Source organism: Coccidioides posadasii, chromosome 3 (genome assembly GCF_018416015.2).
Source record: "Coccidioides posadasii str. Silveira chromosome 3, complete sequence".
In the NCBI taxonomy this organism is placed as follows: Eukaryota; Fungi; Ascomycota; class Eurotiomycetes; order Onygenales; family Onygenaceae; genus Coccidioides; species Coccidioides posadasii.
This window is the reverse complement of record NC_089409.1, coordinates 1854845-1878125: the sequence shown is the minus strand read 5'-3', so window position 1 is coordinate 1878125 and position 23281 is coordinate 1854845. Positions and strand designations below refer to the sequence as shown.

Below are 23281 nucleotides of genomic sequence, written 5' to 3'. Positions count from 1 at the left end.
GTTGTCTTGATCGGTCTAATTGAGGTGGTCCGTGCATACCTAGACTCACTCCTTAATAAGCATTTCGCTTATGAGAGGAACTTCTTGTGGCGGCCTTTTCTCTCTTTAACCTCCTCTCAGCTCAACTTCATCCACACCCCGTCCTCATCTGGCCTCTTTTCACATAGTACAGGGCACATCTTTCCTACTTCTGCTACTGTATTTCAAGCTGCTATTTTTAACTATACCGCTGGCGTGGCAACCCTTCTCAAAGGCCCATCACACGAAGATTGTATTAAGGTGGTTTCCTTTAGGATGGCCAGATAGCTTTGCGAGGCACTGTGAATAGCAGGGTACACTCAATAGACCAAGAACATGGAGCACTCTATGTTTGATGACAGCATGGAGGTGACATCCAACCATCCCGAGATCCCTGCCGATGACGATATCGAGATAGATCTTGACATTTACCAGGATCGGGCAGAGAACAGTGATAATGATGTTGTTGTGGAAGATGCTTCTGCGACCGCATCACACCATCCTGATATGTCAGAGGACTATGATGAGCATGCAAGGGATGCAGATATGATCGATGATAACTACTCGGCAGCTCATTTACCTGATCCTGACGACCCATCAAACCGAGGCAATCGCTACGGTTATGACGAGACCAAGTTGCCCTCTAATCAACATGCGTATGAGGGCGAGATGGTGGATGACTATGAAGAAGATATTGATGCCCCGATCCCCGGAAATTTTGACGAAGAAGAAGAAGAAGAAGAAGAAGGAGGAGAAGGTCCTTCAACCCTTACTGATGCCCACCCCCCTGACCTAAACGAGCCTCAACCCTCCAAGTGTGACGAAGGTATAGAAGATCACGAAGCTCAAGAGCGGTTCTCCCCTGTCATTTCTCAAGTATCGTCTCCTCCACAACCTATACACGATGATTCAGCGGGTCAGGAGAATGAAGATGTCGCTACAGGAAACCGAGAAGCTCCAAGCATTGATAATCCACAAAATTTTGGCGATGGACAGGCGTCTAGTAAAGCAAGCCCGGAAATAGAATCAAGTTTATCCCCGCCTAAAGAGGAAGGGGATGGAGAAGCTGTGCCCAAAGGATCCGACCAGATCTCTGCTCAAGATACGACCGGGCCACCTGAGATTGTTAACGGCAACGGCAAAGCAGAAGATTCCGAGGCCACTGCGGCAGCATCTGCCAAGGTAGACACTGAGAATATCGATGAGCAGGATCAAACGGACGAAATAAGAAACAAACTTCCAGCGTCGCACCCACCTGACGATAAAGAAGATGGAGCTGAAACTGGAGATACTGCGGATTACATACCCCTGCACAGAGTAACCGTTCTGTATCAGGACAGTGAGATGTCCCTCTTTCCGCCGAATGAGAGCGACCCATCGGAGATGTACCTTTTAGAAGACGAGGAGTTAGCACATGCTCCCCTTTATCAACTTTTTCAGGCTTTTCGTAAAGTTCTTGGAAACAATATGTCCGATGAAGACGAGTTGGTGGCTTCTATTGACTGCCTATATATTCAGCTAAGTGAAGTTAGTTGATTTGAAAGTATTTCATGCAACCCACCAATTTGCTAACGGATTGAATAGGTCGCTACTCAGTCCTCAGAAATTAACCTATCTCAGATTGTGCAGCTATATCTCGACCTCTCCCGTAATGATGGCGTTGATAATCCGGAACCTCTGTACATATGCCTCAGTTCGAGACCAATTTTGGACGCTGAGTTGGCTGCCCTCCAAGCTGCAGTTGACCAGGGCAAAGGACTGTCCCATCTCTGGGAATGGGACGGTGTTGAAGGTCATGATATTGACGGTCCAGTTGAACATCCTGAAGTCATTGAGGATGGATTTGGGAACGGTGATAACAGTACTTCACAAGAAGATCTAGGGTCTTCCAAGGAAATCCCCGTTTTAGAAGAATCTCTTTGCGAAGAAGAAGATCGGATCGACCACGCGGCCATGCCCCATGTGACTGAGGATCAACCAGCTACCTTTGAAGATCAGCAAAATGACAGGAAAAGTAAAGAAACCTTAGAGTCAAGGCCAGACGAGTTTCCGGATGAGGAAGAATTCTCTCCTGACGTCCTGCAAGATGGTGACGGTGAGGAACAAGGTAAAATCCCAAGCCGGTTTTCTCTCTTTTCTTATGCTTGCGCGCTTACATGCTGCTAGGGGAAATTTGGGAAAATGGTGAAAATCATATCTTAGGGGAAGTTGACGGCAATCCGCATAATGATGATGAAAAGCCGCTGGACGAGCCAGTGGCTCAGACTCTACACCTCGATGAAGCAGAATCGGAGGAATTTGAAGATGGGGAAATTGCATCACAAGTAGATGATGACATCCCAGCAACAGGGACGCCAGAAGACGAAAGCTATACAACTTCCCTATCTAAAACTCCAATTCCTGCAGAACCTACGAGCTCTTCTGCTGCAGCAGAGGACCAGAAAGTATTGGAAGTCATCAACACAGAGCCTGTCCAACTTAGCTTGGAAACGGCTAGAGATAATATTGAGCAAAACGATGTCGTTGGGCCACATGCTACTGAAACCGGAACCCTGTTGGTCTCTGAAAAACAACCCGAAGACGTGTCCCCAGTTCGGGATCATGAGGTCCACGATGTTTCCGCGTATATTCGGCATTTAGATCGGCAAATTACCCCAGATCCTAGCCTCAATGCTTTTGAGGTTGACGTTGACCTTTTCAAAAGTCCTGTCGCAGAGCAGTGTGAGCTTGTATACCCAAAGACCACAGATGTTCGAGATCTTGGCGATGAGGAATCCCTCGAAGTCGATTTCTCACATCATGAATCGCACGAAATGGCAGCATCCGGTGAAACTCAAGATGACTTCGAAGACTGGGATCTTATAGAACAGGCCGAGGAAAATCAAGTCCCACGTCATGATAATAGTCCCAAGGCTGTGAAACGCCCTCGTGCAGACGACGAATGCAACGACTTGGAAGCCCCAGTGCCTGATCTAAAACGGCATCGTTCCGAATAACGATAACCGCCCCAATTCCACCGAAACCCTTTAGTCCATACGCCATGCACATGATCTATATGTTTAATAACTTTGTGATTGTAGTCCTATACTAACCGCATTAGTTTTATTCTCCTACTTTGAGCGACACAGCAGCACGAAATCTGCAACAAAACTCAGGTAAGTCAACAAGTCACCTGTATCCATTCTCCGTTCCACGAACGGACTGCGTCGGTTTTAAATATTTTCCCGCTTTTATTGGCGGATTCATCTCAGAATCTCTCGCGACCACCCTCATTTCAGCGTCGGGGGTATTATGCTCTTCCCAGCTCTATTCCATCCGAGGAACTAGCATGCATTGTGCCTTGTGGTAAACTGGGGCTAGGAACACCCAGCAGCTATCCACACATCAATGTTCTGAGACCACTCAAGTCTCTATATGTCGCCACTTCCTATGACGGACTGCCATGGTGACGTCGTCTCACCATCTGGCTCGAGATCATGGGTCTTTGGGTTATCGTTGTTGTGCCTCTCTTTCCATTTTATGGACATCCGCCAGAACCCATATGCACGCGCTGGTCAAAAGAATGGACCGTTTTAACTTTTCGAGGGTGTGTTTGATTACATTGCTGGCTCAAGCCTATTTGCAACCCTTGTCCATGCCCATGCTGGTATATCCAAACGGTTGAGATGGGGTAACTTCAAAGGCGAGGCCTATTAACAGGCAAGATATTGCAAATTTATCTCATTCCATTTCTCTGCTTCAAGCTAATTCGAACCTTGCAATGTGTCTGCTTGAGCATTTTTGCATGTATGATTGTTTGCTATTGCCACCATAGGCATCCAGCACTCAGTCAGAGTATTTTGTTTCGCATGAGTCTCTCAAGATTCCGAGCGTGCTTATATTCTGTTGGTCCCATCACTGTGCTTCACCCCATGTTGTTCAGTTCCATGTTCTCAGCAATCATGCATCAGACAGTTCTTTGTACCATAGTCACATTTTAGGAGCTTGTTTTAAGTAAGGCTAACAATGCAGAAAGCTTTATTACTTTCATTCGAGGAGAATTACATACTTTGTACGCCGAGACAGGCAGCTGCTCTTGTTTTGGAACATTTCAGTTTTGAATTGATAAGCCCTGAAGAAATGGGAACCAGAAATCACGGCACACTATCCACTACGGTCTGTGTGCTGAGTCTAAAAACTGCCATTCCCATTCAGCATTGCTTTGCTTTACTAGCAAAAATGTTCTGTATATGGAATGGGTGTAACTACACCGTGCTCCGCACATAGATTGGGACGAGACAAATTCATGTGACGTTCACAACCATAACCATTCATGCCACGGCTTCATCCCAAAACCCCACCAGGCGCGCAAAAACATTTGACAGGATGGCAGACGGCCATTTGCTCGGCCTGGGTCTCTGAAATCTACTCAGGATTATGCTGTTGAACCCAACTGCCCTTGAGATTACCTTGCGTTACTCGACCTCATACCTATACCAGACCGCTCCTCTCCTCGGTAGTCCTTGTTATTCCTTTCTTGGTAATTATGGCGGCATCAAACCCTCAAACGGGTCTTTCGCCCAATGCATGGGATAGCCATATGCACATCGTTGATCCCGACCGTTACCCGCTAGCCCCAGACGCGCAATACAAGCCTCAAACCCACACTCTCTCGGAAGCCATGGAGTTCGAATCTAGTGTCGGCATCTCTAACATTGTTCTCGTCCAACCATCTATATACGGGTATGACAACTCCTGTTTACTAGAAGGACTACGTGAAATTGGGCCTCAACATGGCAGGGGAATCGTCACTATTGATCCACAGAGTATCCGGCCTGAGAAGCTCTTGGAATGGCATCGGCTGGGAGTCTGTGGCGTACGGCTCAACCTCCAGTCAGTCGACAAGCAATTGACCCCCGAGGAACTAGCAGAATCTGTCCGCCAGCACGCGCGAGCGATTTTTCATCTCAACTGGGTTCTGCAATTATACATCCCGCTCAGCAGCGTCCCGGCCCTACTGAGCGTTGTTCCTGATTTAGGCGTGCGCATCTGCTTTGACCACTTCTCCAGCCCGGCGTTACCGTCTACGGATGTGGATCCTGCGTCATTTGATCCTTACTCGCTGTCAGGCTTCAGTGAACTTGTGTCCCTTCTCAGACAGGGGAGGACTTACGTCAAAATATCGGCGCCATATCGGCTAGGTGATGACCCGGAACTGAAGTTTCTAGGTGTTATAGCAAAGGAACTGCTGCGGGTTGCCCCGGAAAGGTTGGTGTTTGCAACTGACTGGCCGCATACGAGGTTTGAAGGGCTGGATATCAAACCATTTATTGCAAAGTGTCTTCACTGGTGTGGAGGGAATACAGAGCTCGTTCATAAGCTGTTTCGTCGGAATGCTGAAGAGCTTTGGGAACTGTGAGAAGTATTAAGAAAAATTAAAACACATAGGTAGTCTACATCAACTCTACCCCTTGCATCACTTGGAGGCATTGTTTCTCACAGTGGACACTACAAGTAACTTTGAATGATTTATAGTTGGAAAGAAGGCTTATTGAATGCGATGTCGAGTCCTCTTCTGGCCTGGGTGATTGGGTAGAAGCTTTTTTCCTATTTACAATTCGAAGCCGGGCTCAAGATGGAATGGATTAAATTCTTGTTTTCTCTTCCTACCACAAGTCCGGTTGAGAAGGGCACATTCTAACATGGAGGAGCCACAAAAAGTGGAAGCTGATAAACTATATGTCTTATTCTGTAACACTTGTTTAGTTCCAAGATAGTGATGTATTCGCAAATTGCGAAGACAGAGATGTATAAATTCAAATAAGGGCTCATCATAACTCATAAGGTACATGTGTGATATATACAGCCTTGATTTCATTGCCCCTTTGTTCGGATTAGCTTCCGGAAGACGGCCACCCGGTATCGAATCCACCTTGGCCAACATTCGTTGGCATAGGTTCCACGTACGAGAAAGCTTCGAAAAGTTCTGGCGCTATATCGTACATATGCTCTTGAGATAATTCCGACGGGTTTAGTAGAGAAGGATCCATTGTAAAAGAGGTGTCCGAGTTTTGTTCTGTGAAAGGTGGTGGCGTGATGCTGAATGCCCCGTGGGGAGGAAGTGTATAGTTAGATGGAGACTGAAGGGTGGGCTGTTGATGCTGTGGTTGTTGATGGTCTGAACGGGAAGTATCCTGGGATGACTGGGGAGGTAGACGAGATGACGTGGGCTGGGGATCGGGATGTATCGGCGCAAGAATGTTAATGTGTAGTTTTTGTAACTCTTTTTCAACCAGGCCAAGCGCAGTATTTATAACTATAAAGGAAGTTGAATAGGGTGTTAGCCACAAAAGATCTTCTCCACACTATTGTAGAAAACTGAGGTGAATATGGGTGACGAACCTGGGTTTGCGGATCTAACACGTTCCAGTGCGACAATACAGTATCTAAGCTTCTCTAGTGTCGAAGCAGAGGCATACTTCAGCGCCTGTATCTCGAGCAAAAATATCGAGGATGCTGTGTACAGGCTGTATGCGAGGGAGAGAACAACATGAGAATCTCCGAAAGTTCGTCTGTAAAGGTCGTAGAGAGAGATAATGGAAGTCGCGGAAGAGAGACATTGGACCAGGTGCTTTGCATTGTCTGCAGCATTTTCCAAGCTTCTGAAAGGCTTCGAACAGAGCATGGGTCGATGGAGGAGGATGTTGGTGATGTGATATATGCAACTATAAAGACGTAAGAGGGGTGATCCTTAAGCAAAGAACCAAAGCTTACTTTAATGTGACAATATGGCTCGGGGGACAGTATGCGGGTAGATCGTTAACGATGAGCTTCAGGAAACTAGGTAACTCGGTCCACCATTTTTCGAGGTTCTCGCCTTGTTCATGCACACAGTTGAGGATCTGGGTTTCTGTGCTTTGCCGGACTGGGTCGTATATGTGTATTATAATCTGGTTCAAAATTTCGGAAAGCGAGCACATTCTCATAAAGCAGGATGTCGAATGAGCCTGTGTTGGCGGGTAATGTGTACCCTCTGGAAATACGACCCCGTGCGGTGTCCATATTTCTATTTCGGCAGTGTCGTCCACTATATTTAAGTTTGCGTTAATAGCGGCTCGATCAGAAGCCGACAGGTGAAGGGATTAGCTTACGAAGAATCTGGGGCGGGCTGACTGGCGTATCTTGAATAATAGGAGATCGGCCAAAATACAACGAAACCAGTTTATCCCAGAAATAACAGCTCCAAAAAAGCCGATTCCGGATCTCAACATCTTCATCCGAGAATTGCACGGAGCCTGAATATTTCCGGCTATCAATTGTGATACCCAGGTCTTCCACTAAACGGAACGCCATCCCGCTATAGAGCCACGCTTGAGTCCTGTTTCCACGGCCACATTCCTGTGCACTCAGTAAAAGTAAGGACTGCACGATTGGTATTTGTCCGTTCCCTTGCTTAAGGCTCTCGTATAATCCATCTACTGCTCTATTGAAGAACTGAGTACCGCCGTCATATGGATCCAGGAGTCGACTGATTTTCGGCTCGCTCTTGCACCATCGGAGAGAATGAGATAGTATGGCATTCAAAAGTACGTCGGAATAGTATGGACCGTTCATTTTCATATCGCCTATTGAGAGCAAAAGCAAAATCATAAGTCTCGAGAACTATACTGATTCCTGACTAAGGCTCTGCAACTCACGTGTAAATGCTGGTCGGTATACAAAATTAAAAAGAGGGTGTATCCAGCACCAATGGGAATCGAGAAGGTAATGAAAAGGTTCCTGGATACAAATATCAGTGACCATATCCTATTTGCGCAAAGCTGCCACGAAAAGCCATCTTACAGGGATAGTTGCAAGCTGTTCAAACGCTCGCTCTCTCCACGCGTTGTTTATGAGCCTCTCTTTCCGGCCGTCTAGCTCCTGCGTTGATTTAACGGGATTTAGATCTTCCTGAGGAATCCCGCTGGGCAACTGAAATAAGCTGGTGGGTCCGTGGAAAGAGATGCGCCCATCGTCCTCCATTTTCAACCCTTCGATATCCCGGGCCAAGTCCAGTGTGTCTCCCCCATCTTGTGACCCGTTTGAATGCCTGGCGAATCTTTCTAGAGGCACTTTCGTCTCGACCTCCTCGACCTTGGGCTTCTGGTCGGAACTCTTTTGATCTTTGTTTTCGCTTCGTACAAGGTCTAGCTCCGCCTCTAATTCAGCAATCCGAGCTTCGAGGGATTTTGTGTACGATAGTGTAGGTGTTCTACGAGGATCAGAAACATGGTGGAGATTCCTGAGCTAGCTAGACTCACAGGCTATAGACGCAGGTCTCCCCGCGAGCAGCACATCGGGAGCATGATGGACTGGCGCCGTTACATTTCACCTAAATCCCATGAAGCATGGTGTCAGCTCGAACAGGTCCTTTCTTTTTATTTCTTTTCTTTCTTCTTTATTTTTTATTTTTTACTTTTTGTTAATAAAAAAGGGAAAACGAAACAGAAAAAGTTGAGAAAAGAAAAAAAAAGATAGGCCAATCCTAGAGTCTAGAAAGGATCGAGGGATCAAACCTTGCGTTTCCGACATGCTTCGCAGGAAAAAGCGCTTTTCCTGGGTACTGGCTTCGAGTTCGTCTCAGGCATTTGAATCACGAGGAGAAATAAGAGGCACACACAAGAGATCGTGGGCTAGATCACCAGCCATTTGCCTGGCAGATGTAGATATTGGCGGGGTGCTGTGCCTGTGCGTTAATGACTTCCTGCCGCTGTCCTTGAGTTTCGGTAAGGTGGAGATAACACAATTCAGAGTCGCTGGGAGTGCGGTGCATGTCTCAACAACTTCGCAACAACGTCCAGAAGATGCGCAGGCCTGTGGCGGGGAGGGAAAATGACGATTCCAGACTGGCGTCGAGCTTGTTCGCTGTCGCAGCCACCCCTCATTGGAAGGCAAGCCACGTTTTGGAGCCAAGCACTAATCCGTAAACGGTTAGACAATCCCCTTAGTGTCTCGGCCCAAGCTTTCTCCGATCCAGCACGGGCCGGACCTCATGAACTCGACTCGACGGCTCAAGGGACCTCGATCAGATGAAACTACGGAATGCGAAGTAAAGCCGCTGAAGTTGGTTCGGCTTTGGGCACTGAATTCGTCAAGGGAAATAAATTTCAGAATCAACTGCTGTCCAAGAAGTGATATATTATACAAGTGATGCGCTTACAAGATCCAACTCAAGCGGGCGGGAAATGCTATGCTGGAGAGACAGATGCATCGAGGCTACCCTTACCAAAACTCCTTCTCCAGCTTTATCAACCAATCGTACACATCGTCTGCCTTCATAGTCATCTTAACTGACCGGCCATCCGGGGATATAACGAAATCCCAGCCGGGGGTATTCTGTAACCATTGCTTGATTTCGGGCGGACTCCTTCCTCCCAATAGCCCGGTAAGATCAACGCCGACACTACCGTTTGATACATCCGACGGGCCAATAACAAAAACGAGCTTGTACTTCCTGCCCATCGCTTCTCTGATCTTTTTGCCAAGAGACCGCGAAGACGTATCAACATCAATCTGGAAGGTGGCCTGGGCGGGATACAGCAGTCCAGGGGTAGCAACCACTTCGCTTTCATTGAATGTAAGGCTCTGATAACCGCGCATCCCTGAGGCGACGGTCTGCGCAGTCCGCAGCACTTGAGGGTCGTTGTTCACAGTGAGTATTATCCCCTGACGTGGTGAAAGCCAGAATGGCCATCGACCGTTATAGTGCTCTGCTAAAAGCGCAAAGAAGCGCTCCAGAGAACCAAATATTGCCCTGTGAATCAATACCGGCGTGGCTTTTCTTGGGCCATTGACGTCAGTTTCTGTCCCAGGGACCACATACTCCAACCCGAACCGTTGAGGAAGGTTCATATCGAGCTGAATTGTGGATAGTTGATGGTATTTCCCACGAGAATCTCGAATCTGAAGGTCTATTTTGGGTCCATAGAATGCCCCGTCACCCTCATTGATATGCCAGGGCTTCCCACTCTTATCCAGAGCATCTTTAAGCTGATTCTCAGCATCATTCCATAGCGCTAGGCTCCCCAAATAATCCTTTTCCGGCCGAGTGGAGAGGACGAGCCTATAATCTTCCAAACCAAACGTGCTCAACACACTTTCCGTGAACTGCAGCGTTAACTCGATCTCTCTCTCAATCTGCTCCGGGCGACAGAATATATGACCGTCGTCCTGGTGGAACCTTCGAACACGGGTCAATCCTGACAACGATCCCGATATTTCATTGCGGTGGAGAGGGCTGAATTCTGCAAATCTAACAGGAAGGGATCGGTATGACCTTGTTTTGGATGCGAATAGCACGCAGTGGCCAGGGCAATTCATCGGCTTTAGTCCATACTGTTCGTCTTCACCGATCTCCACGTCGACGGTTTGCCCTGTAGCACCACGCCCACGGACCTCGTACATATCGTCTTTATAAATATGCCAGTGCCCAGATTTTTCCCAAAGGGATTTTTTATACATGGTTGGTGTTATGACTTCTTCAAAGCCATATTGTTTATATTGTGCTCGGAGAAAGGACATGAGTTTATTGAAAATGTGCGCGCCATCGGGGTGAAAATAGGGGGAGCCGGGGCTGAATGGAGTCGACCCAAAGAGATCTTGGTCGGTTCCAATTATTCTATGATCGATACCGGTAACAGAATCTATGGGGGGTGCTTCATCGTCTGGATGCCGAGCGCTTCTAGCTGTCCTACTGTTGGGACGGGTAACTTTATCTCTCCTCTCCCTGTATGAGTTTTGAGCGGTTCCAATGGCCTGATTATCAGCATTGGTAACAATATCTGAGGGCAGTTCATTACATGGATCTTGAGCGGTTTCAATTGCCTGATTATGGGAAATAGGATCTGAGGGTGCTCCGTCGCATGAGGGGATCGACTGAGATGGCTGTGGTGCCCGGGAGTATGACCTCGTCACTGAGATGGCCGATGCAAGGCGGCTAGTTCTCCATGGAGTGGCCTTTGGTACAGGGCGCTGGGTCGAAAACGAGCGCCATGCTCTTGCGACGACGTTCGGCCGCATCTTGCGTGCTGATCAACCCCCGTTTGCCGTGTCTGGGGAGCTCGGGATGCTCTCATCCTCAGCGAGAAATTTTTGCTGGGTTCACGGCAACCAAAGATCCCTGATGTTGCTTAGTCATCCAAGCATCGCAGCGAAACATTTCACGCGCGGCGGCCTCGCGGAGAGTGATCCGCTGCCCGAGTTACTGTATGTAGCTATACACGCGACATTGTTACTTAGTCCTCATACATATGAAATGCCCTCTATGCATCCTGCAACTGGCGTGCCTTGGTGTTCATACTTCCGGGCGTCACAACGCTCCCCACAGACGGGTCCTCCTCCGCCACCCATCACGTGATAGACTGGCCTGTCGCCTAATTTGAGTTCCAACGGCAGAGCCGGCAGAAGTGCGCTGCAACCACATCCCTGTGGTTTTTTCCGCGAGCTGGGCTTGCTGAGTTGTCGCTGGCCTGCAGAGTCGCTCTCCTCAATCACCCGGCATGGGTCTTCATCAGAGCCGGAACTCGAGCCAGTCATTTTGAAAGGTTCGTGCAGCATCGGAATCTTCTCAACGAGCGAGTCCGGGGTGAGCGGGGATTAAGGGCAGCTTATTGGCAGACCAGTTTCTCTCGAAGGTGTTGGAGCACTGGGCAATCTCCTTAGACGCCAGTCGCCAGATAATGGTGGGGGTAGTCACGACATGCGGCTTTACACCATGAGGCTTGCAGGGGCCCCTATCACTGTTACCACGTCCATTCGTATCATTCGAAGACGGGACATAGCAATTTTTACGAGTACCCATGGCACTGGCACGGTGCAGACCTTTCCGCTGGGACCGTTCCATCGGTCCCTGACTTTGCTGCGCTTGGAGAAACTGCCCAGCAACCAATACCTGGATCACATTCAAGCCAGCCGGTAACGAATATGGAGAAGTGATGGCTGTGATACATCAGGATCCCTTAACCCAACTCCACTTCTTGGCATTCGTCCTACGGCCATTTCGGTGAAGCTTTTCCTTGAAAACGATGCGTACGTATATGCATCGTTTGGATGCATGTATGGATGTCCATACGTAGTACGTCCATACATGTACGCTGTCTAGGTTTGCTGCAGTCAGACGGCCAATAATAAACGAAGCTCCTACATGGAGTTCATTCGAGTGTCTTTGTGTTGGCAATAACTTGCAGCACGGAATACTCCATGCATTTTCAATATGGCTCCGTTGACCAACCCCACATTGTACATACATGTTGGCCAGGGTCGGAAGAGAGTTTCTTTGAATCCATCGACAATAATAGCAGTCATAACGCCAGGTCGGCTCTTAATTATGTGGCCTCCAAATCCGACAAATTCTTCTCTCCCTGGCTGGCTTTTCCTGGGAATCCATTCCATGCTTGATATAAAAGATGTTTTCCCTTGATCCAGTCTTCTTGAATAATGCACATATTCTATTTCATAATGCATTATTTACACTTTCTTCGAACAAACCTGCCATTTTCGTGATTAGCGCTGCGGTCCTTTTCCTCTGGCGACTATTGAAGGACATTCTCTTCAGTGTCAAGGCCCCATATGTCGGTTATGAATCGTCTTGGGAGCCGACATGGCTTATCAGCCGTCGTTTTTCACGCGAGGCGCCGGGACTGATTGAATATGGATATCAACGTGTAAGCCCTTGAGAACCCTTACCGTCTTGCTCTGTTCTCTTGCGTTAACGTGCTGTTTTGCGTGCCATAGTATCGAGACTCGATATACAAGCTTTCAAGAAGAGACTCGGACATTTTGGTGATCCCACATAAGTTCGTGGACGAATTGAGAAGCCTTCCCGAAGAACATATCTGTGCCATGGAGGCTCACATTCAAGTAACGCGCGCGTTCTCACCACACAATAACACCAGGAAGCTCTAACATATCGTTGCAGACACTTCTAGGCCCCATTACAGGAACAGACATCCTGCTTGACGGTGACCTTCACACCAAGGTACTGCAAACAAAGCTGACTCCAAACCTTGGTCATCTCATCGGGCCATTGAAAGAGGAGCTCGAGTTTGCTATGTCCATGGAGCTCCCTGATTGCAAAGGTACCTCGAGGATACCGTAAAGATTTCCTACATGGAAATTTAGGAACTGATGACCTCGAGAATAGATGAATGGGTCGAGATTCAAATGCATGGAATCATCCGACGGTTTGTGGCGAGGCTCTCAGCCCGTGCTTTCACTGGGCCAATCGCTTGTAGAAATGAGGAGTGGGTAGCAGCCAATACTGCTTATCCAACAAACATCTTCACGACCATTGGACCCTTGCGCATGTTTCCGTCCTTCATGCGTTCGTCCGTCGCTCCATTCCTATCCTCATACTGGCGTATTCGCTCCAATATCGCGACGGCGAAGCGCGTGATTGTCCCGATTATCAACCAACGCCGCCGAGACGAAGCATCCGGCGACCCTAATTATGAAAAGCCCAAAGATCTTTTGCAATGGATGCTGGACACTGCTAAACCTAAGGATGCTGCGCCTGCTTCGCTTGCCCATCGCCTACTGGCTTTGAGCTTAGGTTCATTAAACACGACGACTACGGCGGCTGTGCAGACTCTTTATGACATCTGTAATCACCCGGAATACTTTGAGCCGCTGAGAGAAGAGCTTCTCGATTCTCTGACGGCTAACGGTGGATGGGATAAAGCAACACTTAGCAAGCTTCACGGTTTTGACAGCTTTATGAAGGAGTCTCAACGAGTCAATCCGCCAAGTTATTGTAAGTTTGCTTGGAGAGCTTTGGCAGACTACACTTACTTACTTTTCTTTCCGTCTTCAGTGTCCTTCAACCGCGTTGTCCGCAAGCCTCTCACCCTCTCCGACGGGACTAGGTTTCCGAAAGGAACACACTTCGGCATGCCTGCATATTCAATCCTTCAGGATCCCTCCATCGTCGAGAACCCTACTAAATTCGACGGTTTCCGGTACAAAAAGATCCGCCAGCAGCCCAAAGAGGCAAACAAGCATCAGTACGCCTCCACAGATTCCAACAACATTCATTTTGGCCACGGGAAGTATGCGTGTCCAGGGCGGTTTTATGCATCTCACGTAGTGAAGCTTATCGTTGGCCATTTGATTTTGGAGTATGATTTTAAGTTCCCCGAGGGCAAGTGCCGGCCACGGAACCTCAATATCGATGAGAATGTGTATCCGGACCCTTCGGCGACTTTACTCATTCGACGACGCCAGATGGCCTAATAATTGTAGGTAATGTGAAGCTTTTTTTTTTCTCCCGCTGGATTCGTCGTTTTCTTTGAAGGTTCTGATGGCCTTTGTTGTCGGGGGTTATGATACTTTATCAGGATTCCCCCTACTTCTGGAGCACTTGTGTGTTTCTGGGATAGTTGTGATCTCCAAATCCCTATTCTAGTTATTGTTAGAGTAATACACGTTAAAGTAAATTGTGCAACAATGATGAGAAGCTACTCTTAAGATAGGCTGATCATACCGTAGATGTATGGGATTGGCCCAAACAAATGGGCCATTATCAGCCATCTCCAGGAAGGTCCTCATAGCTACTCCGTACAATCCATTGATTCCACTCGCGATTATCCCTCAAACTCATTTTAAACTCAGAATCAAGGGACTGAGACGTATGTGCTTAGGGTAGTCTGTACGACGCCAGGTCGCAATGGAATACGTGACCGGTGCTTTAGCCGTTGGATCCTTAGGTCTCGACTTTGGGAACTAGAGTCGGAGCATATCGATTCTCGTCCCAGCCAAAACATTGGAGCACTGTTTGCTTTTCCGCCGACGATCGTCAACTCAGCGAGGAAGCCTGGGTCGTGTTACTTGAGCCATCTTCAGCTCGCAGTCCAAACCTTCACTGATGTACCAGCAAATTTGACCGAAACGAAGATGCACACCACCTTGGTTGAGTTTCTTCCTGCTCCCAAAAGGGAAAGCTCTCTTTCTCATACCATCCCCGATGAAAAGAATGCTGCTACAGCTTCAAGTGGGACAAATCGCACGCACGGCGCGGTTCACCTTGATATAAGTTTGTGAGATAGGTTGCTCACTCCTGCACGATGCGAGACGGTAATTGAAACCAAATTTATATTTAAAAACCAGCCCTCTGTGGCAGGAGATCATTTCATATATCAAAGCCATACTGAGTGAATTGCTACCAGCAAGAAGGCTTTGCTTATGCAAGAGAGACGAACAAACATGCCAGAACGTGCGACGAGAGAAACAATGGATGCACGCGCATCCGTAGAATGGAGAAGTTCGGTCAGCTGGCTTTGGGAGGAAAAAGGATATAAAGGCGGAAGTTTTCCTCTCCCCAGTGAGGAAACTCTGACGTGCAATCCAGACTGTCCTGCTCACTGAAAAAACCTCAGGAAGAGTTAATTCATTATATGAGCTTTATTTTGATAATGAAGGTCACTCAAGTTGCTGTCACCTTTGTTTCCCATGATTGCTGCGCCCGACACTAGACGCATGCAGATGTGTAAAGCTTTGGACAAGAACGAGTGCACCCATGTCAACCATAGCAGGGGCATGTATATGTATGTATGTATGTATTTATGTACAAACCCCGCCTCTGCTTGTAAGTGCACATCATATGTAAAAGAACCCCCCTGCTTTGGGCCTCGCTGTCCTGCAGCAGCCGTAGACGTAGGCGACATAGACAACAGAAACCACGTAGACAAGGCACACACAACATGGACAATATGGACAGTATGGACGACACATACAGACAGCCATTTGTTCAGTTTATTCTGACTGCGGCAAATGCAGTGTCTTGAGGCCACCATGGGCTGCTGGATCTTAAACCAGGCAGGATGGTCTCGCTTCCCCTTCCAGGTTGCCTCCATCCTCTGCTGGAGGAGAAAAGGGGAATTGGAAAGTCTATATCACCCCGTACAAGCTCTATCCCAAGGCCGATAATTTGATTAATTATCCACCCGTCCAGTCTCATGTAGCGATATACAGGGTCGGCAGTCATTTATCTCCTATCTAAGGGTACGATCCTCCAATCTCGCAATATAGGTGATGGTTTTCTGGATTGGAATATTTTTTTGGTTAAAGCTTCGTTGTTGCTGTGACCTATGCCCCTTATTCTTTCTGGAAAATTCTTATAATATGTGGGACATAACTACATATTTTATTACATATTTCTCTCTCTGAACTAGTCTGCACAGTTTCTTTCACATTCCACCTAAACTTATGGTGCAGCTTAGTTTCCATCAGGATGTTGCTTCAAACAAATGTTCAGGACCATTCGATTCCTCGCGGGGAAGCATGCATTTTCTGGTAACATGGTAAGGTGGCTCACCACTCAATGAGCCAAACCACTCAACAAGCCAAATTTTCGCACCATCAAATTTCTTCAATGCTCAACTTCAATATGCAATAGCATGGTCAACAATGAAGCAATTAAGCTTGCAATTAAAGATCTTGAATTGCAAGAGACTCCAAATTACAGTGTGACTGCAAAAAAATATTCAGTCAGCTGAGAGACCCTGCACTGCAGCATCAAGATCTATAAGTTAATTGCCATGAAGCAACCTCCAGACATAAGAAGAAGCTCACCAATATACAGAAGAATAAGCTTCTAGAGTATATAAACAAGCTCTGTAATCATAGTCTTACTTCTACATCTCAAATCCTTCAAAATATTATGCAAGAGATGATGAAAGAGAATATGGAAATTAACTGAATGATATGATTTTGTGAGCACCATAAGAACAAGATCAAATCTGTTTATCTCAAGCCACTTGACAAGAATAAACAGATAGCAGATAATTATCACTGCTTTCAGCACTTTGATAGTCTTGTACTTTAATACTTTTTTTACTTCTTTGCAAGTATAGTTGTTGAATTTGACTAACTTGTTAAGTGCTTGTGCTGCTGTATTTAGTTGAGTAAGAAAATCAGTCAATATAATATTACATCAGAAAACATATATAACTTTAATAAAAAAGAATTTCTTTTAGACTTCTGTTATATCTTAAAGTATCTTGTCTCTATTAAAGCTCTACAAGCTGATAAAAGTATTATAACTTAGAATGAAAGCTGGAAATTTCTCTTACTGCTCTGTTCAGTCTTTACAGATAAGATTACATTGTCTTCAGCTCTTATTTATCAGAGTGAATCCAGAGATCTTCAGAATATATAGCTGGATGATTTTGATAGAAGTAAATATATCTACTTTGCAGTCTTAGTAAACAGCTGAAGTAATAATAAATATAGTCTGGAGTAGTTGCAACAGATTTTTAATCTGTATATAAAGATAAAAGCAGATAGAGCAAGATATCTGCTTCTACTAGATGGACATTCTTTCTATATAAATATAAAATTTATTGAATATATGAACTGTAAAAGAATTCTGCTGTTGATTCTTCCACTACACTCTATCTACTGTTTGCAGTCTCTTAATATTGGTGTTTTTAGACTGCTGGGCACGCATACTATTCCAACAAGCTGGAATCTCTACTATACTGTGGACTGAGCTATATTTAAATGACAAAAAGGGATTTCTGGAGATTATTCAATGCAGTATGGAAGAAGACTTTGACAGATGACAATATATATACTGGCTTTGCAAAGACTGGAATTTATTCTCTGAATCTCTAGTGTTAATTAAGCTGATTTGAAACTGCTGATTAACAAGATCCTATATTACTAGTTAAGTCTTCCATTTCTATAAATATACAGAAGCTTTGTCAAGAGATTAAGAGTATTTATCTTCAGCACAGCTTAAATTCACAGAGTATTAAATAAATTATTAAAGCCAGCAAGCAATTTGCAATATGAAATGAATTGCTAGAGTATGAAAATTAGACTCTAAAATTAACTATTGTAATGAAGAAACAGCATTGCAAGCAAGACAAGTCTCTAGATCTACTTAATTATAATAATCTGAGCCAGATCCAGTTCTGAAGTTCTACAAAAGTCCTGCAGACTTAGGAACATCAGAATAAAATAGAGACTGAGAAAGCTTATAAAATTACTTAAATACAAGAGACAAAGCTTCAACAGAAGCTCCAAAGAGAGCAGACAGCTAGAGAAACTAAAGAAAAATAGATTGAATAAGAGACTGTCTGTATGAAGATCTGCAAGTAACAAGAGACTGAAAAGCTTGAATATACTATATAATAAAAGATCCAGTGTGTTATCTGTAAAAAGAAAAAGACTTTACAACAAGCAAAAAAGAAGAGACAGACTGTTAAATATGCTAGTAAATACTGGCAGTCAGAGCTTCAAGCACCAGCTTTAAAGTACTGTCAGCAGGGTCTTTCTATAAAAGAATCTTATTGTGGCAAGTCTATACAATCTTTCCAAAGCAGTAGTAAGAGCTCTACAAGCCTCTCTAACAAGTCTTTAGACTCTCTAGCTGAGAAATCTACTGCTGACATTCCTTTACAATCTTTTCTATCCACTCCCCATATCTCTCACTCTGGCCACAATATCAGGCTGTCCACATGTTTATTTTCATAGCCACACTAATTTTCATACTTCAAAGAACACACTCATTTAATATTTAATAGCTAGTTTAATAATAATAATTTGTTGTTGAGATAATTAATAAATTTGTAGCATGGAGCATTGGAAGGAATTTGGCTTGTTGAGTGGTTTGGCTCGTTGAGTGGTGAGCCACCTTACCGGAGTAGTGGCTGCCACCATGCCATGTTTTATACACAGTGCCACATGTGGGTTCATGGCGGGCAATGCATTTCAACCAGCAGTCTGAGAACAGTCTGCATCATCTCGCATTGATTTGCTTCCAAGCGTGAAAGAGGTCTCGGTGCTCAGTCTAATAACCTTGAAAGATGGTATTTCTGGCAATAAGTGACGAACCCAAAAATATTTTATACTTGACTGTATCCTGCATGCAAGTAGAGAAGCCACGCATGGCTTCCCTGCCAATGCATCTGAGATTGAGAAGATGCCTGTAAGACGTTCGAAGGACTGCTGTTGCGGTTGAGGATGACGCGTGAAACTAAAGCCTAGGCTAAACAGCTCGCTGACTAGTTAGTCCCGGAACTTCGGTTGGAGAACTCCGGGACGTTCGGCAAATCGAGGCATTTCTGCCGGTGGAGAGAGAGCAAAGAGAATCATCACCAAACACACGAGGCCTCTTGGACGTTGGCCGGCGTGTCCGTACGTACGTACATATGCACGCTGGACTCCCCCGGATAGAGTAATTCGTTAGATAACTGGCCCACCCCACACGTTGCAGCAGCATGCCGGATGTTGCACCCACGAAACCCCCTTCGGTGTGGAGGACTCTGTCCAAGCACCGAGTTGCACGGTATCACCAAGATCAAAATCATAAAGCGAACGATAGGACCCCAGTAATTGTGAGCATTCCTCCATGCTCCATTCATGCATTGGATCCTGTGAGGAATCCCGGGTCTCATGTGCTGTTCTTAGTGTCAGCTCGTGGCTGATAAGTGAGCATGGCTTCAAGCACATGGACCCCCGCAGATTTAACCTTGGGTTCCCCATCCCTGAAGCTCGGCTGTTCGTGGAAGACGGGATGCTGCCACCCTGTTACGGAGTCCGGAGTTTGAAGTACAAATATCACTAATCCACCACTAAAGCATTCGGCTCCCAGTGGACCCGTAAGGCAGTTATCGACCTCTTTAGTTAGTTGATTGACTGATCACATCAGTCTGCACTCGTTACCTTTCGAGTCTTTCATCACCGTCTCATCCTTTTACGGCTCCTTCAAACCATATCTACCACCCTATCCTCAAGTCTACAGAGTCGCTGCCACCCACGATGGCCTCAGTCACCCTTCCCACGTCTTACGCCGCCCTCCCTACGCAGCACATCAAGCTCTCCCATGTGCCTGCCACGTCCCCGACCCCCACACCCATTCTCCTCATGACACTCAACCGGCCTGACAAACTCAATGCGTTCACGCCAACTATGTGCAACGAAATGGTGTCGATATTCAACACGGTCGACGTGGATGACCGCGTCAAAGTGGTTGTCGTCACGGGTTCGGGAACAAAGGCTTTCTGTGCCGGCGCAGATCTGGAGCTCGGATTTCCAAAGGGAAAAGGAAAGGATGGGCATACAAATCGAGGAGACGTGACAAGGCCTAAGGATCATCGGGATGGGTGAGTTCTTCCCCGTCCCGAACTATTTGTGCGAGTTATAGGCAAATACTGACGCGCTGATTGTTTGTGCGCAGTGGCGGAAGAGTCACTCTAGCGATCCACAACTGCCGCAAGCCCACGATCATGGCCCTCAACGGCTCCGCCGTCGGAATCGGAATTACCATGACGCTCCCCGCCACTATCCGTCTCGCTACCGCTAACACCAAAATCGGCTTCGTTTTCGCTCGCCGCGGCCTGGTCATGGAAGCTGTATCATCCTTCTTCTTGCCCCGTCTCATCGGCCACTCTCGTGCCCTCCACGTCGCCACCACGGGTGCTACGTATCCTCCGGACCATCCTTTGCTACGCGACCTGTTCTCCGAAGTCCTCCCGACGGCTCAGGCGACCTTAGATCGCGCTCTCGAGATCGCAGAGGACATTGCACAGAATACTTCCACCGTCTCAACCTCTCTCATGAGGGATATGATGTACCGTGGGCCAGATAGTCCCGAGGGAGCACACCTGCTCGACTCAGCGATCATCTACAGTCTCTTCGGTGGCAAGGACAACGAGGAAGGTATCAGGAGTTTCTTCGAGAAGAGAAAACCGCAATTCAAAGCTTCAGTGACGAATCCGGACGATATGCCATCTTTCTATCCCTGGTGGAATCCGATCGATCTCACTCCACGGTTGGAGAAGGCTAAACTCTAAGCTAAAAGCGTCAGCAGTATTATGGGTATGAATATAAAGGTAGATTCTGAAGAGCATTTATTGCAGCTGTAGGTAATAAATCCGTCTTTCTACTAAAAATGTTTTCCAATATGCATATGCAAATAGCCCAAGGAGTGTAACTTCTATCAAACAATATAAACATCGAAAGATATCCCAAGATGGAGTGGAATCCATGATTTATCTCAAAGTGACCTATCTCCTTATCAGCCTTGCATCGAACCTTGGGTTAGGAGGAAGCTCGGGTGGGAGGACAAAGAGCACTTACCAATTCTTCAGCAGATGTAGGATGAATAGCAACACAGCTATCAAAGTCTTTTTTCGTGGCACCCATCTTCACTGCGACGCCAAAGCCTTGTAGCATCTCGCCGACTCCGAGACCAAGGATATGTAGGCCAACAACCTTCTCTTCAGGACCCGCGCAGATGAGCTTCATCTCGGTCGGGTTATGAGCTTTTTCTTCTGGGGGCATCATATCATAGAACATAGCTGTAAATTTAGTGTGGTAAATCTTGAGGTTGTCTTTTCCGTACTTCTCCACAGCCTCGGGTTCTGTTAAGCCGATAGAGCCGACTTCTGGATGAGAGAATACGACGGTGGGGATATTGTCGTACGACAATTTGGATGATCTCAGTTCGGGGGGCCCAAAGAGACGGTTTCCAAGTTGGCGGCCAGCAGCAATGGCAACTAAATACAAATCAGTAAAGAAACTTTCTAACTTTTTTTTTTGTCGTGGAAGAGACATACCTGGAGTCAGTTCCGCTCTTCCAGTAACATCACCGAGCGCGTAGATGCCTTCGACAGAGGTGTTCTGGAAATCGTCAACAGCGATATATCCACCGGGCAATTGTTTTACACCAATCTCCTTGAGACCCAGGTTGTCAACGGCCGGTGATCGACCAATGGCCCAAAGCAGCTCGTTGACTTCTATCTCGCTGCCGTCATGCATGATCAGCCTGAGCAGCTTATCTGCGCCTTTGCCTTCACGTAGAAGCTTGACCTCCTTGACTCCAGTGAAGTTCTTGTGGATCTTCATTCCGACATCCTCGTATCGCTTTGTCATGGTATGCTGGATCATTGGGTCAAACTTTCGCAGAAACGTCTCATGGCGACAGAACAGATGCGTCTCGACGCCGGCAGTGTGCATAACGCCCGCCAATTCAACACCGATGTATCCAGAACCGACAACGGCAACCTTCGGCGGCAGATCCTCGATTTCGAAGAACCCATCACTAGTGATTCCGTGCTCGGCACCGGGAGTATTGGGGACCTTGGGGTAGCCGCCGGTAGCGATCAGGATGTGCGGAGCGGTGAACCGAACCTTCCCACTGCCATCTTGCAGTGTGACTTCGAGCTCCTTCTGTCCAACAAAGGTAGCTGTTCCGTGCACAAGGTCGATCCCTTCACGGTTCCAGTTCCGCTCGTAGATACCGTTCAATCGCTCAATCACAGCATCGCGTTTTCGCTTGAAAAGATTGTAGTCTACAGAGATGTTCTTGGGGATATCATAACCGTAATGCACACCGTCACGTAGTGACTCTGCGATCGAGGAGAAATTCCACGTCATTTTCTTTGGAACACACCTATTCATTTCATATTAGTTCATATATACCTCTTTTTTTTTTTTTTTTTTTCCTTTTTTTTTTTTTTTATTATTTGTCTCTCGCAGAGCGGCAGGCGGCGTGGAAGGGGGAGGAGAAGAAAATACCCGACATTGACGCAGCACCCTCCCGATCTCCCGTTTTCAATGATCAATGTCTTCGCTTTATACCACCCCGCCGCTCTCCGTGCAGCACCACTGCCTCCGCTCCCACCCCCGATCACGATGTAATCATATTTCTTTACCTCTACACTGTCGATTGGCGCCATTGTATCTGATATCTTGGACAGAGCGGGGGAGGCACTCGAGAAATGCCGTGTCACCGATCCGAGACGGGTGGAAATCGCCAGTTTTCGAGGGGTGTTGTTCTTCGTGGGAGACAGCCACGACCTTGTCGCGTGAATTCTACGGCTCAATTGCGGCGAAGGATGGACTCGCAGTGTGGGAGAGACAGGTAGAGAGGGTACCGGTCGTTTGTTGGAGCTGCAGATTCGAATTAATGTATTCGAGGGACGTGGACAGAGGACAAGCATTCCTCCCTGCACTTTCGGGGGGCTTTCGGCGGGGTGAGGAGGGTGTTTTAAAATGCCGCAATAAACGGAACTGACAGAAAGTGGCTAGGGGCGGGGGTGAAAGGGGAGGGGAGGGGAGAAGCGAGCGGAAAGGTATGGGGAACGGATGTAACTGTTTTATGTACGGCGATTCCCTGATTTCCTCCCGCAGCAGAAAAAACGCCCGCAATTCGTGGGAACTATGCTTTGTCACCGGTGGCTACAGCGGCGGGGATTTTTTGCCGCTGCTCCGCCTCGACGCTAGGCTCGGAGTGGCGATG

General features: G+C 46.9%; 7 protein-coding genes across 8 annotated transcripts; 4 read left to right on the top strand and 3 right to left on the bottom strand.

Annotated features, from left to right (window-relative positions):
* The first annotated feature begins 142 nt into the window (after positions 1 to 142).
* D8B26_005574 (uncharacterized protein) lies at positions 143 to 3064 on the top strand. The gene is made up of 3 exons (XM_003068973.2): positions 143 to 1545; positions 1603 to 2125; positions 2185 to 3064. Exons 1-3 carry the CDS (start codon positions 355 to 357, stop codon positions 3012 to 3014), a joined length of 2544 nt encoding a protein of 847 aa, XP_003069019.2. The 5' UTR covers positions 143 to 354; the 3' UTR covers positions 3015 to 3064.
* A 1479-nt stretch (positions 3065 to 4543) lies between these two features.
* D8B26_005573 (uncharacterized protein) lies at positions 4544 to 5648 on the top strand (the record flags this gene model as incomplete). The annotated part of the gene is made up of 1 exon (XM_003068974.2): positions 4544 to 5648. One exon carries the CDS (start codon positions 4544 to 4546, stop codon positions 5414 to 5416), a length of 873 nt encoding a protein of 290 aa, XP_003069020.1. The 3' UTR covers positions 5417 to 5648.
* A 115-nt stretch (positions 5649 to 5763) lies between these two features.
* On the bottom strand, positions 5764 to 8909 carry D8B26_005572 (uncharacterized protein). 2 transcript variants are annotated; one of them, XM_066124922.1, is made up of 8 exons: positions 8553 to 8909; positions 8298 to 8368; positions 7840 to 8248; positions 7695 to 7776; positions 7149 to 7622; positions 6772 to 7084; positions 6400 to 6722; positions 5764 to 6313 (listed from the first exon to the last, which is right to left on the bottom strand). In XM_066124922.1, exons 1-8 carry the CDS (start codon positions 8622 to 8624, stop codon positions 5892 to 5894), a joined length of 2166 nt encoding a protein of 721 aa, XP_065981003.1. In that variant the 5' UTR covers positions 8625 to 8909; the 3' UTR covers positions 5764 to 5891. The 2 variants fall into 2 exon arrangements, with proteins under 2 accessions (XP_065981003.1, XP_065981004.1); XM_066124923.1 differs by lacking the exon at positions 8553 to 8909 and having other exon boundaries at positions 8298 to 8430.
* Positions 8910 to 9128: 219 nt separating this feature from the next.
* D8B26_005571 (uncharacterized protein) lies at positions 9129 to 11089 on the bottom strand. Its single transcript, XM_003068976.2, has one exon. The coding sequence runs from the start codon at positions 11053 to 11055 to the stop codon at positions 9259 to 9261; it is 1797 nt and encodes a 598-aa protein (XP_003069022.1). The 5' UTR covers positions 11056 to 11089; the 3' UTR covers positions 9129 to 9258.
* Positions 11090 to 12440: 1351 nt separating this feature from the next.
* On the top strand, positions 12441 to 14474 carry D8B26_005570 (uncharacterized protein; the record flags this gene model as incomplete). The annotated part of the gene is made up of 5 exons (XM_003068977.2): positions 12441 to 12698; positions 12769 to 12894; positions 12953 to 13112; positions 13178 to 13786; positions 13847 to 14474. 5 exons carry the CDS (start codon positions 12441 to 12443, stop codon positions 14263 to 14265), a joined length of 1572 nt encoding a protein of 523 aa, XP_003069023.2. The 3' UTR covers positions 14266 to 14474.
* Positions 14475 to 19747: 5273 nt separating this feature from the next.
* D8B26_005569 (uncharacterized protein) lies at positions 19748 to 20831 on the top strand (the record flags this gene model as incomplete). The annotated part of the gene is made up of 2 exons (XM_003068978.2): positions 19748 to 20141; positions 20216 to 20831. The coding sequence occupies exons 1-2, from the start codon at positions 19798 to 19800 to the stop codon at positions 20829 to 20831; spliced, it is 960 nt and encodes a 319-aa protein (XP_003069024.1). The 5' UTR covers positions 19748 to 19797.
* Positions 20832 to 20851: 20 nt separating this feature from the next.
* On the bottom strand, positions 20852 to 23075 carry GLR1 (Glutathione reductase). Its single transcript, XM_003068979.2, has 4 exons — positions 22558 to 23075; positions 21597 to 22432; positions 21118 to 21536; positions 20852 to 21044 (listed from the first exon to the last, which is right to left on the bottom strand). Exons 1-4 carry the CDS (start codon positions 22980 to 22982, stop codon positions 21030 to 21032), a joined length of 1695 nt encoding a protein of 564 aa, XP_003069025.2. The 5' UTR covers positions 22983 to 23075; the 3' UTR covers positions 20852 to 21029.
* Between the last annotated feature and the right edge of the window lie 206 nt (positions 23076 to 23281).

Excerpts from the sequence above, each read along its gene's own strand:
- D8B26_005574 (XM_003068973.2), top strand. The coding sequence starts at position 355 with ATGGAGCACTCTATGTTTGATGACAGCATGGAGGTGACATCCAACCAT. Across the intron at positions 1,546-1,602 it reads TATATATTCAGCTAAGTGAA|GTCGCTACTCAGTCCTCAGA; the intron begins GTTAGTTGATTT and ends CGGATTGAATAG. Across the intron at positions 2,126-2,184 it reads TGGTGACGGTGAGGAACAAG|GGGAAATTTGGGAAAATGGT; the intron begins GTAAAATCCCAA and ends ACATGCTGCTAG.
- D8B26_005572 (XM_066124922.1), bottom strand. The coding sequence starts at position 8,624 with ATGCCTGAGACGAACTCGAAGCCAGTACCCAGGAAAAGCGCTTTTTCC. Across the intron at positions 7,777-7,839 it reads AACAGCTTGCAACTATCCCT|GAACCTTTTCATTACCTTCT; the intron begins GTAAGATGGCTT and ends ATTTGTATCCAG. Across the intron at positions 7,085-7,148 it reads CAGCCCGCCCCAGATTCTTC|TGGACGACACTGCCGAAATA; the intron begins GTAAGCTAATCC and ends ACTTAAATATAG.
- D8B26_005571 (XM_003068976.2), bottom strand. The coding sequence starts at position 11,055 with ATGCGGCCGAACGTCGTCGCAAGAGCATGGCGCTCGTTTTCGACCCAG.
- GLR1 (XM_003068979.2), bottom strand. The coding sequence starts at position 22,982 with ATGCTTGTCCTCTGTCCACGTCCCTCGAATACATTAATTCGAATCTGC. Across the intron at positions 22,433-22,557 it reads GGGTGCTGCGTCAATGTCGG|GTGTGTTCCAAAGAAAATGA; the intron begins GTATTTTCTTCT and ends TGAAATGAATAG. Across the intron at positions 21,537-21,596 it reads AAGAGCGGAACTGACTCCAG|TTGCCATTGCTGCTGGCCGC; the intron begins GTATGTCTCTTC and ends ATTTGTATTTAG.